Consider the following 15906-nt stretch of genomic DNA (forward strand, 5'->3'; position numbering starts at 1 on the left):
GAGATAATGAACTAAGCGAAAGTCGGAAGCTAAACAGAATAAGCCACCCAGGCGCCCCAACCAGAATGTTTATATATTAACGTAGAGTGAGAAATATAATAAACAAAGTCACCAGAATTCTCTTGTTGGCCGCTTGGGAAATCTGCTCCTCACCGTTCATCTGGCCGCTGATTGTCCTTGTTCTTTTCTTCTTCCCTGTGCCATAAAGATCATTATCCTGCATTTGGAAGGAATTGCTTTGTCACTTAAGTTTCAGATTTTTTAAGAAATTCCCTGGTGTAGGCTGAACATTGTTCTGAATTTCGTTTCCATCAGTAACACACTGATAGGTCTTCTCCCGACTAGAAGTTACATCCTTGGATGACTACTTCAGTGTAGTAAATACTGCATTTACTGTCTTTTATTTCAGAGGGTGACACTTTTCTGACCTTTTCCTGAAATTCTGGGGGTGTCATACGGTAGGCCTTGCTATGCGATCACACCCTATGTTCTAAAGTAGACTACTTGCTGCTCCCTGATTACATCCCTCCCCTGTAACGATTTTGTTTTTTCCTCATGCCCGTTCCTCTGTCTGGATTGTTGAAATCCCACCACTTTGTGAAGTTCTGCCTTGAATGCCACCCTTCTTGATTCTTCAAACCTGATGTGGTTTTCCTCCTTTGAAATATATCCCTTTTCTGTGGCGCTGTCTTATCCCACTCTCTATTAAGGTTACTTTTTAAAAAAAATTATTTCTGAGAGAGAGAGACAGAGACAGAGAGACAGAGAGAGAGAGAGAGAAGGGGAGGGTCAGAGAGAGAGGAAGACACAGAATCTGAAGCTGGCTCCAGGCTCTGAGCTGTCAGCACAGAGCCCAACGTGGGGCTTGAACCCACGAACCGTGAGATCATGACCTGAGCCAAAGTCGGATGCTTAACAGACTGAGCCACCCAGGCGCCCCTAAGGTTATTTGTTTTATCTTCCCCATGAGGGCAGCTTCAGATACTGTGTATCACTTGCCTTTTGTTTGCTGCAGTTCCTGGTATAGTTAGTAGGTGCTCATAGATTGCTTGCTGAATTGAATTAAATGAAATTTTAACTCTAGACCAGGTCTCAAAATGTGATCCTTGGGCCAACATCAGCATCACCTGCCCAGTATGTTAGACGTACTAATTCTTGGTCCCCACTCTAAACCTACTGGCTCAGAACCCCTGGGGTTGGGTACCAGCCATCAGTTGTTTAACAAACCCTGTGTGTCAAGCCTGAGAACTATTGCTGTAGTCTTTCTAAAGAGGCATTATCCAGCCTCTTTATCAAGAGCTGGGTTTTCCATTGATAGGAAATACAATGGATTTTCAGATTGTGCTCAGTTGAGCCATGGGAAGTCCATGGTGGTGACTTGGTGCAGAGTGGGGAGAGGACTCGGTATCTAGATTCGCTACCACCTTTTTAGCCACAGTAAGTTTGCTTTTACCTTTTTTATGCACTGCTGTGCCATCTCAACATTCCTTGCACCAGAGTTCCATGTGAAAAAAAGTTTGAACATTATTGATCTAAATTAGAGGTCATTAAACATTTTGTAAATAAAGTTTGATGGGAACACAGCTATATCCATTTGCTTACACATTGCCTATGGCTGTTTTCATGCTACATGGCAGAGTTGAGTAGTATGAGTAGTGCTCATGACCCACACGCTTCAAATATGTACTCTCTGACCCTTTAAGAAAAAGCTTGCTAATCCCAGATCTAAATCAATCAGAACCTTGCAGTAAGGAGCTGAACATCCCTGACTAGCACTAAACCCATAATCATTACGCTATAGAAGAAAAATCACCCCATGTCTTCTAGAAAATGAGGACATGGTCAAAGAGTGTTTACAGCGGACAAAAAGATGTGAAGGTCAATGAGAGCACATTTTCTTAGCTATCTCATTTGCTCCTGAAATCCTGAATGTATTCAAGGAAATTAGAGTCATTTACTCTTCACAGTCACGCTAATGAAGTCAAGAGTTTTGTGTTACATTTGACATGTGAAATACTTAAAGATAGCCATAAAGAAGCTGAAATAAAAATTCTTTTGATGAAAAGTTTTAGCTATTTGGGAAAATTTTTTATTGGACATTTTCACAATTTTAAGAAAGTTTTAAAGTTTCTTTTTTCCTAAACCAATTATGTGCATCACCGTCTTGTGTAATTATTGAATTTGTTAGGAATCTAAATGCATACGTTTATGTTTTGCTCAGTATCCTGGAACCTTTCTGTAATGAAGGAAGTGACACATTGACCCTCTTCTGAATTCTAGTTCTGATGGTTCTTCACTTAGAGCTGCCCTTGGGTATCAGTGTTTAAATTGTCAGGGGAGGTCAACCGAAAGCTGCAGAAGGATTTATCATTTGTCATTATGAAATAGAGATTTTAGTGGGAAAGATCACCTTGCCATGCGGGTGGGTTCTGGTGCTTCTGGCTGCGAAGTAAAATGTATGGGGAAGACCTGTGTGAAGCCTTGGAGAAAGAATTTAAGCCAGAAATGTTATTGTCTCCATGGAGCCCACAAACTGTGTGTGTCTGCAGGGGTGGGTGGGGTCCTGCCTTCTTAGCTGTGCTACAGCCATTGACCTGCTCTTCTTAGTCGTCTTCAGCCGTTTCAGTGGCCAGAAAGTCAATTGGAGAAACCACAAATTGCAAGCTGTCATCTACTTCCCCTATTTTTAGGATTTCCAGTTTTAATGGGCTATTTGTTCATGAATAATTCAGTTTCTTCCAGGAGACGCATGTTAGTGAGACCTCAGTTAATGGCTTTAAATATTGAATGCTGGTAAAAACTTATTGCTTATGGTACTACTTTTGAAATGACTTCACAACTAATACAGCTGTGGGAAATATAAAAGGAGGATTCTGTGGTATGACCTGTCTGTCTGAGAGATGTTCTTATCTCATTATGTGGCTTGAGAAAGCTGTCCCTCCAGTCTGGGTAACTTTTGTAGAAAGACTAAAGTGTGTATTAGTAGAGAAAGTCTGCATTTTATTCTATGTACTATCTGGAGTTTATATCTACCCATCGACCTCAGTGCTCTTCAAACTAGGGATGTACATACTACTGGGGCTGTGTGAGATGATCACTATGGAAAGAGAACATAATTGAATGTCAGTATTTAAAAAAATTTTTTTTAAATGTTCATCTTTGAGAGAGAGACAGAGTGTGAGCAAGGGAGGGGCAGAGAGAGAGGGAGACACAGCATCTGAAGCAGGCTCCAGGCTCTGAGCTGGCTGCATGAACTGCACAACCCATGAACTGTGAGATCATGACCTGAGCTGAAGTTGGACACTTAACTGACTGAGCCACCCAAGCGCCCCTAGAATGTTGGTATTTTAATTTAAGAATTCCTACCTTTTGTATGCCTTCTGTAAAGTCCTATTAGTACCATAGAATATATAATCTATAAACAAAAATGCTTCTCATAGGGCATGTTGATTCAGAAATCTCCAGTGACAGATGTGTGCAACCAGAAGAGCTGAGACCGTTGTCGTATACACTCAGTGTTAGGCTTTATGGTGATTAAATTTTGTAGACAAGTAGGTGTTATTGGAAGGTTTTGGTAAGCAAGGATATATTTCAGGTCTTAAGTTTGCTATTCAGTTTATCTGAATTTCAGTCAAAAGGGTAAAACTGAAAGTAAACTTATTCATATTTTTGTGTATCTAGAATAGCTTCTCCTTTCCCCCCAGCAATGTCAGTGTCTTCCAAGCAATGTCTTCCCTTCAGTCCTTAACTAGTCCTTTACGTAAAGCGTCCACAGTTTGTGGTTTGCGGTCCCTCAGTTTGTTTGCTTTTGTTTTGTGTAGCTTCAGGGGCCTTGTCGAAGTTAACTCATGGATTGAAAGATGAATCGCTGGCTTATATCTATCATTGCCAAAATCATTATTTTTGTCCAATTGGCTTTGAAGCAACCCCTGTGAAAGCTAATAAAGCATTCAGGTAAGGATTTCCATATTTTACGTAGGTAACTCATTGAGATAAGCATTTCCATATTTTATGTGGGTAACTCACCAAAAAAGAAAGCATTTAGGAAATATTTAGCCACTCAGAAATTGGAAGCCTTGATTATTTGCTTTCATTTGCATCGAGTTAGACGGTGCTTTAAATCTTTTAGCTCGTTCTTTTGCAGGATTGCATTTGGTTAACTGGGCTTTTACATTGTCCACTTAGATGCTGTTGTTCAGACTCGTGCAATGAAAGACATTTGAAAAATCACTTTTACCTTTATTACAAAATGATTGCAAAGGACTTCACATATTTTATCACTGTGTTTTCATCCACTGTTCACACAGAAAATGAATTAGGGGATCTTGTGTCAAAAAGTTGTCCCAACAGAGCACATTAGGAAGCATCTTCTTTTCTCCTAGTGAAAACTGTGGAATTTATCACTGTTGTCCTGGGTGGGTGGCATCGGTAATTGAGGAAGAGGAAAGGGCAGCACTGCTCTTTCAGTGAAGGCTGAAGGTCAGGTGGGGAGAACATGGCTTCCTCATCTGGGGATAAGATGGGTTCTTTGAGGTTGGAGGCCATGCGGGCATGAGTCCCCCTCAAGGCACGGTAGGGTTGGGGGACCCTGGGGCAGTATCTTGAGATCTGGGAGACCCAGGAAGCTGGACATTACAGTTTTGTGAATGAGGAGCAAGAAAGTATGTGATCTCTCCGAATCCTCCCTCTGGAGGTGAGGTGTATTCTTTCTTCTATTGTTTCATCCTGAGACCTCACCTTAGTCCAGACATGTATCAAATACAAACCATGAAAAAGTATGTAGTCTGACTTTGTACCCATTAGGGGAGAGTTCCACACCTCTGCCTATAGCTAAGCACCACTGAGATGTTTTTACAACTGTGCAAATCCCTCCAGATCTACGTGAATTTCCAGGAGTAGGATTTGGGCATCTGACTTTGGGGTTTCATTTTTAGGATACCTTTTGAAAATTTCTAAATAAACAGTGAAAGGAGAGGAGTAGCTGAAGAATGCTTGTAGGATGCTAGGATTTTTCTCTTCTTTTTAGATGCAAAGAGGTGGTATATTTCATTTCTTTTTTTTAGCCCTAGATTTTATAATAGGGATCAAGACCTAAGTTTCATTTATGCTTTCTCTTTAATGGCCTTACGAATTTTGTTCAAGCCTAAACTCTGATGATTTATTCTAGCAAAATGAGTGTCATCTTTTAATAAGCTTTAGTATACTTTTTATTAACAAAGTAGAAGTAATATTTTCAAAGGAGTGAATGGCCTTTATTAAGCCTTTTCTTAATTTGTTTTATATTTAGCAGGGGTCCCCTCTCACCACAAGAAGTAGAATATTGGATCTTAATTGGAGAATCAAGTAGAAAACATCCTGCTATTCACTGTAAAAAGTATGTTAACTTCCATTATTCTCTTTAATTTAGGTAAGATTTACATTTAGTGAAATGTACAAATTTTAATTGTATAATTAGGTGGATTTTGTTAAATGAATATACCTGTCTAATCATCACCCCAGTCAAGATATGGAACATTTTCATTGCACTGAAAGTACCCTCATTCTTCTTTCCTATCAGTCCCTATAGACAACCTCTGCTGTGTCATGAGAGGTTGCTTGGCCTGCTCTTGAACTCCATGTAAATGGAGTTACCTTGTTTTTATCATTTAAGTAACCTTGTGAGATTCATCTACTTTGTCATGCATATCATGATTTTTTTTTTTAATTGCTGAGTGGTATTTAAGTAGTGTAAGTGTACCACAACTTTTTATCCATTTTTCTGTTGATGACCATTTGGATTATTTTGACTTTGGTCTCGTGTGGGTAAAGCTATTAGGAACACTAATGTTTATGTCTTTAGAAGATTTCTAAGTAACAGCTTCACTGAAATAAAATTCACACACCATAAAGCCCACACTTTTAAAAATGTACAATTCAGTGGATTTTAGTATATTTGGAGTTGAGCATCAATCACCATGATCTAATTCCAGGAACTAAAACCCCCATCCCCATTAGCAGTCATTCCCCAACCCCCTCCCCTCACTTTCTGTCAACACTGATCTACTTTCTATCTCTGTGCATTTGCCCAACATGGACATTTCATATAAATGGAATCACACAACTTGTGGGCTTTCGTATCTTTCTTTTTCCCTTAGAATGTTTTCAGTGTTCATCTGTGTTGTAGCACGGACCAGAACTTCATTCCTTGATATGGCCAAATAATTTTCTGCTGTATGGATATGCCACATTTTCTTGTGCAAGTTTTTCGAGAAACTGTTTATATATTTTCTTCCTCTTGGACAGGTGCTGGGGGGGGGGGGTTGCTGATTATAGGATAGATGTGAATTTAAGAAGCTGGGAGAAAGTTCTCCAGTGGGGTTGTGCCATTTTACACTCCTACCAGAAACGTATGGAGTCTAGCTGTTCTTCATATCTTCACCAATATTTGATATTGTTACTCTGTTTTATTAATTAAATTATTTTATTTTCCCAGCTTTATTGAGTTATAATGTACAAATACAATTGTATATATTTAAAGTGTACAGTGTGCTGATTTAAAAAAATTTTTTTAAATGTTTTTATTTATTTTTGAGACAGAGACAGAATGTGGGTGGTGGAGGGGCAGAGAGAGGGAGACAAAGAATCTGAAGCAGGCTCCAGGGTCTGAGCTGTCAGCACAGAGTTCAACATGAGGCTCAAACTCACAAGAGATCATGACCTGAGCCGAAGTCAGATGCTTAACCGACTGAGCCACCCAGGCACCCCTAGAGTGCACTGATTTGATTTAAATTTTGTGAAATAGTTGCCACAATCAAATGTCAAACATATCCATAAGCTCATATAGTTACCTTTTCTGCATGTATGTGGTGAGAACACTTAAGATCTATTCACTTAGCAAATTTCAAGTGCACCATAAAGTATTACTAACTGTAATCATCATGCTGTACAGAGCCATAAGTTTGTTGTTTTTTGATGGTATTGTAAATTGATTTTTAAAAAATTTTTCCTTTAAAATGTGTCTGTTTTCCAGTTTTATTAGACATAACTGTCACATATATATGATTTAGTGGCATACAGCGTGATGGTTTGATTTACATATATTGTGAAATGATGACTGCAGTAGGTTTAGTTAACAAAAGGATTCTCCTTGTGATGAGCACTGTTAGGATCCACTCTCTTAACAACTTGCCTGAATGTCACACAGCAGCGTTTGCTATAGTCACCATGTTGTACATTACATCCCTAGTACTTATTTATCTTGTAACTGGAAGTTTGTACATCTTGGCACCTTCCTTTAAAAAATGTCACTTCTTAATTAGTTTCTGGTAGTGTACAAAAATGCAATCTATTTTTCTATATAGGCCTTGAATATTGTGTCTTTATCAAACTCACTCATAATTCCAATAGTAGTTTTATAATCCAAAGTAATTTGTAATTGCTTTGTGTTTTCTGTAGAGTCAATCATGTTGGCTGTGAATAAATGCATGTTAAATTTTAAATCTTTTGAAAACTTGACTCTAATTAAAAAGGAAATATGGACTATTTTGACTCTAGCTTGCAGGATGTCATCTAAGAGGTCAATAAATATATATTTCATAGTAAAAGTAGCCATGTTTGAACTGAGAATCTTGGCAGTAGTTGGTTAAGCAGACTTATCATAAAGAAAGAATTAAGGCTTAGGATGTGGAACCATCTTGATATAAGAGAATTATTGTTATGGTGATATTTTAGCAAAGTGCTCATGTGAAAAGACCCATTACAATGGTATTTTGTCCTTAAAGAAAAGTGTGCTTTATCCTTCCCTTTTCACGATAGGTGGGCAGATATTGTTACTGATCTCAACACTCAAAATCCAGAATATCTAGATATCCGACACTTAGAGAGGGGGCTGCAGTATCGAAAAACAAAGAAGGTAAGAACACCACTGTATCTGAAGATATTTCCCAAGCAGCCAAAATGCACTGTTTTACTCAGCACTCCTTAGGTTGTAAATAACAGAAATCCAGTTCAGATTATCTTAGATAGAAGAGTGTAAGATTATGTTCAGGACACAGGGGTATCTGTAGAATGAAAACGCAAGGAGGATAGCCTGGATTCATAAGGGGCTGGTACCAAGTAGCAGAATATTACCAGGGGCCAGGTAGCTTCTCTGTCTCATTCTTCTGGGAATTAGTTATATGTTGTTCTTATCTGTCTGATTATTTATTTCCTGAAGATCAAGAACTTCAACTTGTGTTTCCCTTTCAGATGAGCAGTCTAGATAGACTGAGAGTGGCCTGTCTAGGCTCAGTTCCGTCATTTTGGCCCAGCTTGGCTCAGGTGTTCACTCCTGAGCCAAATGAACTGTGGCCATGAAACAGAGCTGTGTGTACAAACAAGGTGGCTTGGGGAGCTTCTCAGTGAAAGGCAGATTCTGTGGATTGAGTTAACATTCCACTGATACAATCCTACTAACATCAAGAATACATGGGAGATAGGAAGAGGAATGATCTTGGTGTTTGAACTGGGCAGATGGGGAAGCAATGGTGTGTGTGACCAGTGGAGGGATATATGGGCAGGGGAGGGGGGAGTTGTTTTGGCTCCTGTGGGCATTGTTATATTTTTGTAAAGTCAGCTGGTCAAGAAAGATGCAGGATAAGGTGATCTGATGATATCTGAAAAGGGTAAGTACTGTTTTGAAGGGGGAAACATAAAGCAATTCATAGGAACCCACATTATTAGTATAATTAATTTCCTTTTACTTTCTTAACCCAACGTTTTTTTTCTTCTCAGGTTGGGGGAAATTTGCATTGCATTATAGCATTCCAGAGACTTCATTGGCAAAGATTTGGCCTTTGGAACTTTCCATTTGGAACCATTAGACAAGAATCACAACCTCCAGCACATGGCCAGGGAATAGCCAAATCTGAGAGCGAGGATAATATCTCCAAGAAGCAGCATGGGCGTCTGGGCCGATCTTTCAGTGCTAGTTTCCATCAGGACTCAACATGGAAAAAGATGTCCAGTATCCATGAGAGAAGGAACAGTGGCTACCAGAGTTATGGTGATTTTGATGGGAATGATTGACCATGTTGGGTACTGAACAATTTGTGTTATACATACGACTGCTCTATACAAGACTGCATTAAGACAGTAGAAGGTTTTATCAAGTCTACACTAAATAGGAACAGATGTTGTGGTACAAAATATAACCTTGTAGTTCTCCAGTAAATAAGCTTGTATATGATTATGATGGGTGATTTCAGATATAGAAGCAGATAAGCACAGATTATTGTCCTTTTAATGAGTATATAAACATTATGGACAATTTCACAAAATCCAGTAAAATTACATATAAACAATTCAAACACAAATTCACTTAATAGCATCATGATTTGAAATACTTAAGCATGAAATGATTTCTTATAACTTGATCACCACGCATTTGTTGCGGATAGTTTTATTCCTAAACTCAATATAAAAGGTAACATCTGCCCTTTTAAAGAAAATTGGGGCTGTTGATTTCTAGTTTTCTCTCATGGTTAAAGCTCATTTAAAATTATTTCATCAGTCTAGAATTCTTTTACTTGCAAGCAGCATCTTGCCTGCCTCATTTGTTTCCTGACTAACATTCTCAGGATCCTCCATAAAGAGGCAAAAGTGAAGACTCAAGAAACTGATCTTTTTTATTGGTGCATTGATCTAGGATATTCTTGACTTTCTTGACTTGGTATGGTACTATCCAATATTGACAAGATCTTCAGGCCTTGAAAGACTTCTGTCTACAGTGAACCTTGTTTTGGGATAAAAGAAAAGTAGAATCCAGAGTTTCTACATCCAAGGTAATCTATGAAATGAGACTTTGCAATATTTGATTGGTCCCTGAGTGTGAAGTCCTATGTTGCTAACAGCATTAAAGATGCATTAGGAATGCCATGCCACTCAGAGGACAGATATCTGTATTCCCAGCTCTGAGCTGCTTCCTTTTTTAAATCGTACAATTAGCTGTTTGAAGTGAGTGTTAAATAGTTCAGAAGGAGTGGATTTCATGTATTTGAGCTCCTGCCTCGTTGATGTTCGTTTTTCTTCTGCTGTCAGCTTGTGATGTGTTCTTTCATTTCAGGGGATGTTTCATGACTCAAATCAGTAACTTGATTATTACAAGGTGCTGAATATGTAGGTAACCATATTGCAATACACCTCAAGGAGAGGGTTCAGATTTTTATTTTTAAAATATTTTCATTTTCTTCTCTTTTGAATTTTATATCCATTTACCCACTCAGACATGCCTAGCCTACAGACAGGGATATATATTATGAAATGGTCATTTTTCTGAAGAGAATATTTTGCGTGAAATGCAAAGGACTGAAAGAGATTTGTAGGTCGTTGATTTTGTTACTTCACACTGGAACTTTTAAGAAGTTTTCATCAAATAAAGTTTTGTTTTCTACTTTTAATAATGTGTCGTGAACCTTTGTTTTACCTAGGGAGTACCCTTGGAATTCAGTTTGAAGTACGTGACAATCCCGCCTAAGTAGTATAAGAAACCATCTTGTATCTGAGTTTTATAATCGATGAAACAAGATACATTATGACTATAATTTCAGATTCCTGTAAGACTTTATAATAGGAAGTAGAAAATTTAATTATATTAGTTTGAACCAAACAAAGTCGTCATTTTTGTAGGTCAAACATGGTTGAATATCTGCAATTTCATAGAGTTTAACAGAGTATTTAAGAGAAGAGGCAGATAGGGGGAACCAAGAGGAAAGGAGACAGATGCAACATAGAGAATACGGTGACACCTAAGAGGATGAATTTATACAGACTGCCTATTGGCCATAAATAATTTTTATAAAAAGTCTTGACATATAGGATTACTTAATAACTTGATATACAAGTTTGGCAGTTATTAAGAGCATATTAAGGTTTTTAGAGACTAATTTCCAAAAAACTATATGCAAGTTTCTGCACACTTCTCTTTCAAGATTAGGAACACTCCTGTCCTATTTAATTTCTTGGTCATCCCTTTCTGGGATTCTCCATAGAAGCACTGAAGGTTCAAAAAATGGCACTGTCCTTGCTCGCTCTACCACCTGGGCAAGTTAAGATGAAGATTTCTGTCCTTATTTCCTCGTTGGTAATATGGGGATAATAGCACCTATTTTATAAACTGTTTTGAAGAATAAGTTAATGCACATGCAGTGTTTAGAACAGTGCTTTGTGGAGAGTGCTTGCTATTATCCTCCAAAAGACGTTTATTTTACTGTTCAGAATCTTGATAGTGAGCCCTTTAAGCAGCAGCTAATGGAGCCACTTCACCGTAAGTCAAATATACACCCCTTAGTTCCTGTTCCCTCAAAAGAATATTTTGTATTCAAGAAATGTTGCTCTGGTTTTAAAAGCGCTTCTAATACTCCAGTGCCTACATTGGCTATTTGTTTTTACCTAGCTCTTAGGCATAAAAAATGTTCATTTAGATCAAATCCTGAAACTGTTCCTTTCCGTACTCTTGTGTCCCATCTTTAGGCCAAGCTGGTGCAGCATCTAAAACACTTCCAAACTTTCCTTTTCCCAGATACTTAACGGAGCTCAGGCAAACTGCTCTGTGAGCCACACAGTTTGTAAGTTAGTTTTACCCATAACATATTCTCCTTCAATCCTTCATTTAACTAAATTTTTTATTTTAAAATTTAAGTTTATTTATTTTGAGAGAGCGCTGGTGCACATGTGAGAGTGGGGGAGGGGAAGAAAGAGAGGCAGGGAGAGAGAATCCCAGCAGGCTCCACCCCGATACTGGGCCGGCTCCATCTCAGGAACTATGAGACCATGACCTGAGCCAGGATCGAGTTGGACGCTTAACCGACTGAGCCACCCAGGCGCCCCTCAGCAAACTAAGTTGACCACTATTACCCCCTACGTGTTTCATATTAAATCACTGATCTCAGAACAACCCCAAGAAGGTGGCATCTCCACTTTATTCAGACTCTCCTTGGTGAAGAAACTTGTTTAGGATCACAGGGTGTCTTCTACCATAGACTGGGTGGCTTAAATAACAGAAATTTATTTTCTCACAGTTCTGGAGGCTGGAAGTCAAAGATCAAGGTGTTGGCAGGCTTGGTTTTTCCTGAGCCTTTCTTTCTCTTTGGCTTGCAGATGGCCACCTTCTAGCTATATGCTCACATGGTTCTTCCTTGGTGTACATGTCCCTGGTGTCTCTCTCTGTGTGCCCAAATTTCCTCTTATCTGATAAGGACAGCAGTTGGATTGGATTAGGTTGACCATCACAGCCTCATTTTAACTTAGTCACCTTTAAAAGGTGCCATCTCCAAATACAGTCACATTCTGCGGTGCTGGGGTTTAGGGCTTTAACATACAAATTTTAGAGGTGAACACAACTCAGCCCACTAACACAGGGCTATTATGTGGCTTAGACAGGATTTGGACCAAAGGCTGCCTGACTTGTGGGGACATTATCTTTCAGGGGGTGCAAGATGTGCTGGAGAGCTTAAAAAAAATTTTTTTAACATTCATTTTTGAGACAGAGAGAGACAGATCATGAGTGGGGGAGGGGCTGAGAGAGAAGGAAACATAGAATCCAAAGCTGGCTCCAGGCTCTGAGCTGTCAGCACAGAGCCCCACATGGGGCTTGAACCCATGAACCGTGAGATCATGACCTGAACTGAAATCAGACACTTAACTGACTGAGCCACCCAGGTGCCCCTGGAGAACTTTAGAGGCTGACAAAGGTCATTTAGGGAATATTTATGGAATCCCTAAATGTTGGCAATGGGGGCAGGGGGGGGTCTAACAGTCAACCAGCTAATTCTTAGCTTCAATAAGTTTATAATCTACTCGGGGGGGGGGAGGGTGGAACAAAAATGGAATAGGCAATTATATTAACCTCTGTAAAATACAACTAGAAACAATTTTTGGGAATTGCTCCACACATGAGAGTTCTGACCTAGAGGGTTCCTTTAACAAAAATCACCACCTCGTTTAACATACAACCTACCCATTGGGTTAGGTTACATCAACCTACCCACTGAAGCTTGAATCTCCTTTCAATACTTCAAATTAGAACCATTATGCAGGTAAGGCTAACATTTTCTGAGTAGCAGTGATAAGTAGTCTACATATATCACCTCTGATCCTAGCTAGAACAGTTTGCAAAGACTTTTTTTTTTTTTTTTAACGTTTAGTTTTGAGAGAGAGGGAGGGAGAGAGAAAGAAAGACAGAGTGTGAGTGGAGGAGGAACAGAGAGCAAAGATGACACAGAATCCGAAGCGGGCTTCAGGCTCTGTCTGAGCTGTCAGCACAGAGTCCATGTGGGGCTTGAACCCACGGACAGTGAGATCATGACCTGAGCCCAAGTTGGACACTTAACCAACTGAGCCACCCAGGCGCCCCTGCAAAGGCTGGTTTTATGCTCAGGTCGAAGAAGCAACAGAAGTCCTCAACAACTGTTGTTACTTGAGCCATGCCAATACTGTAACGTGGCGTGGTGGGGTCTGAATCCGGACCTGAGGGTTCTAGAGCCACGGCCTTTCCAAGGGCTACTCTGCCTACTAAGTTTCTCGTCATTTCTGACCTACAAGCCTAAATTTTATTTATTTATTTTAATGTTTTATTTATTTCTAGGAGAGAGAGAGAGAGAGAGAGAGAGACAACGTGAGCAGGGGAGGGTCAGAGAGAGAGGGAGACACAGACTCCGAAACAGGCTCCAGGCTCCGAGCTGGCAGTCAGCACAGAGCCCGACGCGGGGCTCGAACCCACGAACCGCGAGATCATGACCCAAGCGAAAAGTCGGACGCTTAACCGACTAAGCCACCCAGGCGCCCCCCTACAAGCCTAAATTTTAGACGTCACAGAAAACCAAACTGTATCTCAAGGGTTAAGGCTTTTATAAGATGATTAAGTTAACACGAGGCCGGTTTGCTGTCTAGGTACTACGAGTAATTGGACAAAATAGTTATTAATTTAAAAACACCAGTGAAGCATCCACCTTTCTGCTGTCGCTTCTCGGGTAAAACAGCAGTTGGTATTAAGAGCCTACCCGGTGGGGGCGGGGCAGGGACGATACCGAAAAACCACGTAGGAAACAATGACCTCAGCAAGCAGACACTCAGCGCACGGCGCTAACGTTTCGCGGCGACAGAATGCCAGCGTGGAGGAAGCTCGGGAACGACAGGACGCAAACACCGGGGCGGCACCGCCCCCTCGTTTCCGGAATGAAGAAGGCGCAGCAAATATACGTGCGGCGGTGAGGCGGGACTTCCGCCCTGAGCAGCCTATTACATAGAAGCCGTGTCCCACCCGCTCGACCCATTTCGCGCGGATTTGCGCACCCTGCTAGAAAACGGGCGGTGTTGGGGGGCCACATCCTGGCTGTTGGTCTCGCCTGCGTGTTCCCTTCGCCGCTCTTCGTTTCAGAGGGCGCACGTTTAGGCCAGACCTTCGCAGAGACGAGGTCTGGCGCCTCCCGCGCCTCCCTGACGCCGGCCATTCTCGGGGCCCCGCCCTTTCTTCCGTGGGGCAGTGTCAGCCGCCGGGAAGTGCCGTCCTCGCCGGTGCCGGTGTCCGTCTTCCCCGGGTGGGAGCGGGGGGAGCTGCGCCCGGGATAGGAGGCCTCCCGCCGAGGGTCGCTGGGGGCCTCATGGGGGTGCAGGGGCTCTGGAAGCTTCTGGAGTGCTCCGGGCGGCAGGTGAGCCCGGAGACGCTGGAGGGGAAGATCCTCGCCGTGGGTATCCTTCGCGCTTCGTGGGTTCTCGGGCGCAGGGACTCGCGCCAGGCGTTTGCTCGCTCTCGGCTCCCTTTTGGGCCCAGCGTGGTGTTGGCGGGACGACGCCCACCCTCGGGGCAGCAGCGGCAGCGCCTTCACCACGCGGTCTTCAAATGTCCCTCCCCCCTCCCCTCCCCCAATCCCCCTTCCCCTCCCCCAATCCCCCTCCCCTAATCCCCCTTCCCCTCCCCCANGGGCCCAGCGTGGTGTTGGCGGGACGACGCCCACCCTCGGGGCAGCAGCGGCAGCGCCTTCACCACGCGGTCTTCAAATGTCCCTCCCCCCTCCCCCCCCCCCCCCCCCCCCCCCCCCCCCCCCCCCCCCCCCCCCCCCCCCCCCCCCCCCCCCCCGGCTCTGCAGGAGTGCCACGCCGGATTGGAGTCCTCTGGTTTTATTACTTAGGGGCAGTGCTTTCCGCTCTCTGTGCTTCCCTTCTCTCACCTGGAAAGTGGAGGTGATAATAGTATCTGCGCACAGGGCTGGTATGAGGAGCAAAGGGGTTATTTAAGTGAAAGCTTAGTTACTATTGTAAAGCGTAAAAGCCTTGTCCCGGCTTGGGGGGTCAGCGTGGAATTAAATCAGGTGGGCTTCCTACCGGTAGTGTCGCTTGCTGGTCCTCCTGAGCCCTGCCCCACTTAGATGTATTAGAAGGAGGATAGTGCAGACGGGTGTTTGGCTTTTTTTTTTTTTTTCTTTTCTTTTTTAAAAGTAACTTTTACTATTTTTTTTATTGATGAGTTTTGGAATAGGAAATACATGTGGTCCAGCACTGAAAAGATTTCAAAAGGCACACAGTGGCTTTTTGTTTTGTTTTTGGTTTGTATTTGCTTTTGTTTTACCTCCCAGCCTCTATGATAAGACCCGTAAAGGATTGCCTTTTATGCATTTGTGTGGCTGGTTTGGTGTGTGTCTTTGGAATTAAGCGTTTTTCTTTTTTTTATCGAAACATACAAACACTGTTTCTGAAATTTTGGTCTATTTAGACGTTAAGCATCCTTCTCCTCTCCCTCCCCCTCCTCCTTCACCTTTGAGGGGCTGTTCTGTTCCGGAAGTTGGTGGTACCTTATGCCAGGTCCCTAGGCGGGCGCAGGAGTTGTGAGGAGAAGAGACTCCTATAAATTGCTGTCGGTGGTAAATGCAGTTTAAGAGTATGTGGAAATTCTGC

General features: G+C 41.8%; 2 protein-coding genes across 5 annotated transcripts in view; both read left to right on the top strand.

Moving 5' to 3' along the window:
• The window catches only part of BIVM (basic, immunoglobulin-like variable motif containing), a 44821-nt gene extending 34406 nt beyond the window's left edge, over nucleotides 1-10415 (top strand). For 2 of the 3 annotated variants that reach the window (XM_039255710.1, XM_039255711.1), the window contains exons 7-10: nucleotides 3822-3954; nucleotides 5288-5374; nucleotides 7795-7891; nucleotides 8752-10415. In XM_039255710.1, the coding sequence (XP_039111641.1) occupies nucleotides 3822-3954; nucleotides 5288-5374; nucleotides 7795-7891; nucleotides 8752-9045 (611 nt within the window). In that variant the 3' untranslated portion in view covers nucleotides 9046-10415. The remainder of the gene's footprint in view (nucleotides 1-3821; nucleotides 3955-5287; nucleotides 5375-7794; nucleotides 7892-8751) is intronic. The other variant, XM_039255712.1, reaches the window with a different exon arrangement.
• Nucleotides 10416-14298: 3883 nt separating this feature from the next.
• Nucleotides 14299-15906, top strand: part of ERCC5 (ERCC excision repair 5, endonuclease) — a 33269-nt gene continuing 31661 nt past the window's right edge. For both annotated transcript variants that reach the window (XM_039255708.1, XM_039255709.1), the window contains exon 1: nucleotides 14299-14703. In XM_039255708.1, the coding sequence (XP_039111639.1) occupies nucleotides 14616-14703 (88 nt within the window). In that variant the 5' untranslated portion in view covers nucleotides 14299-14615. The remainder of the gene's footprint in view (nucleotides 14704-15906) is intronic.

Source organism: Hyaena hyaena, unplaced genomic scaffold (genome assembly GCF_003009895.1).
Source record: "Hyaena hyaena isolate Hyena2069 unplaced genomic scaffold, ASM300989v1 scaffold_541, whole genome shotgun sequence".
NCBI classification, from domain to species: domain Eukaryota; kingdom Metazoa; phylum Chordata; class Mammalia; order Carnivora; family Hyaenidae; genus Hyaena; species Hyaena hyaena.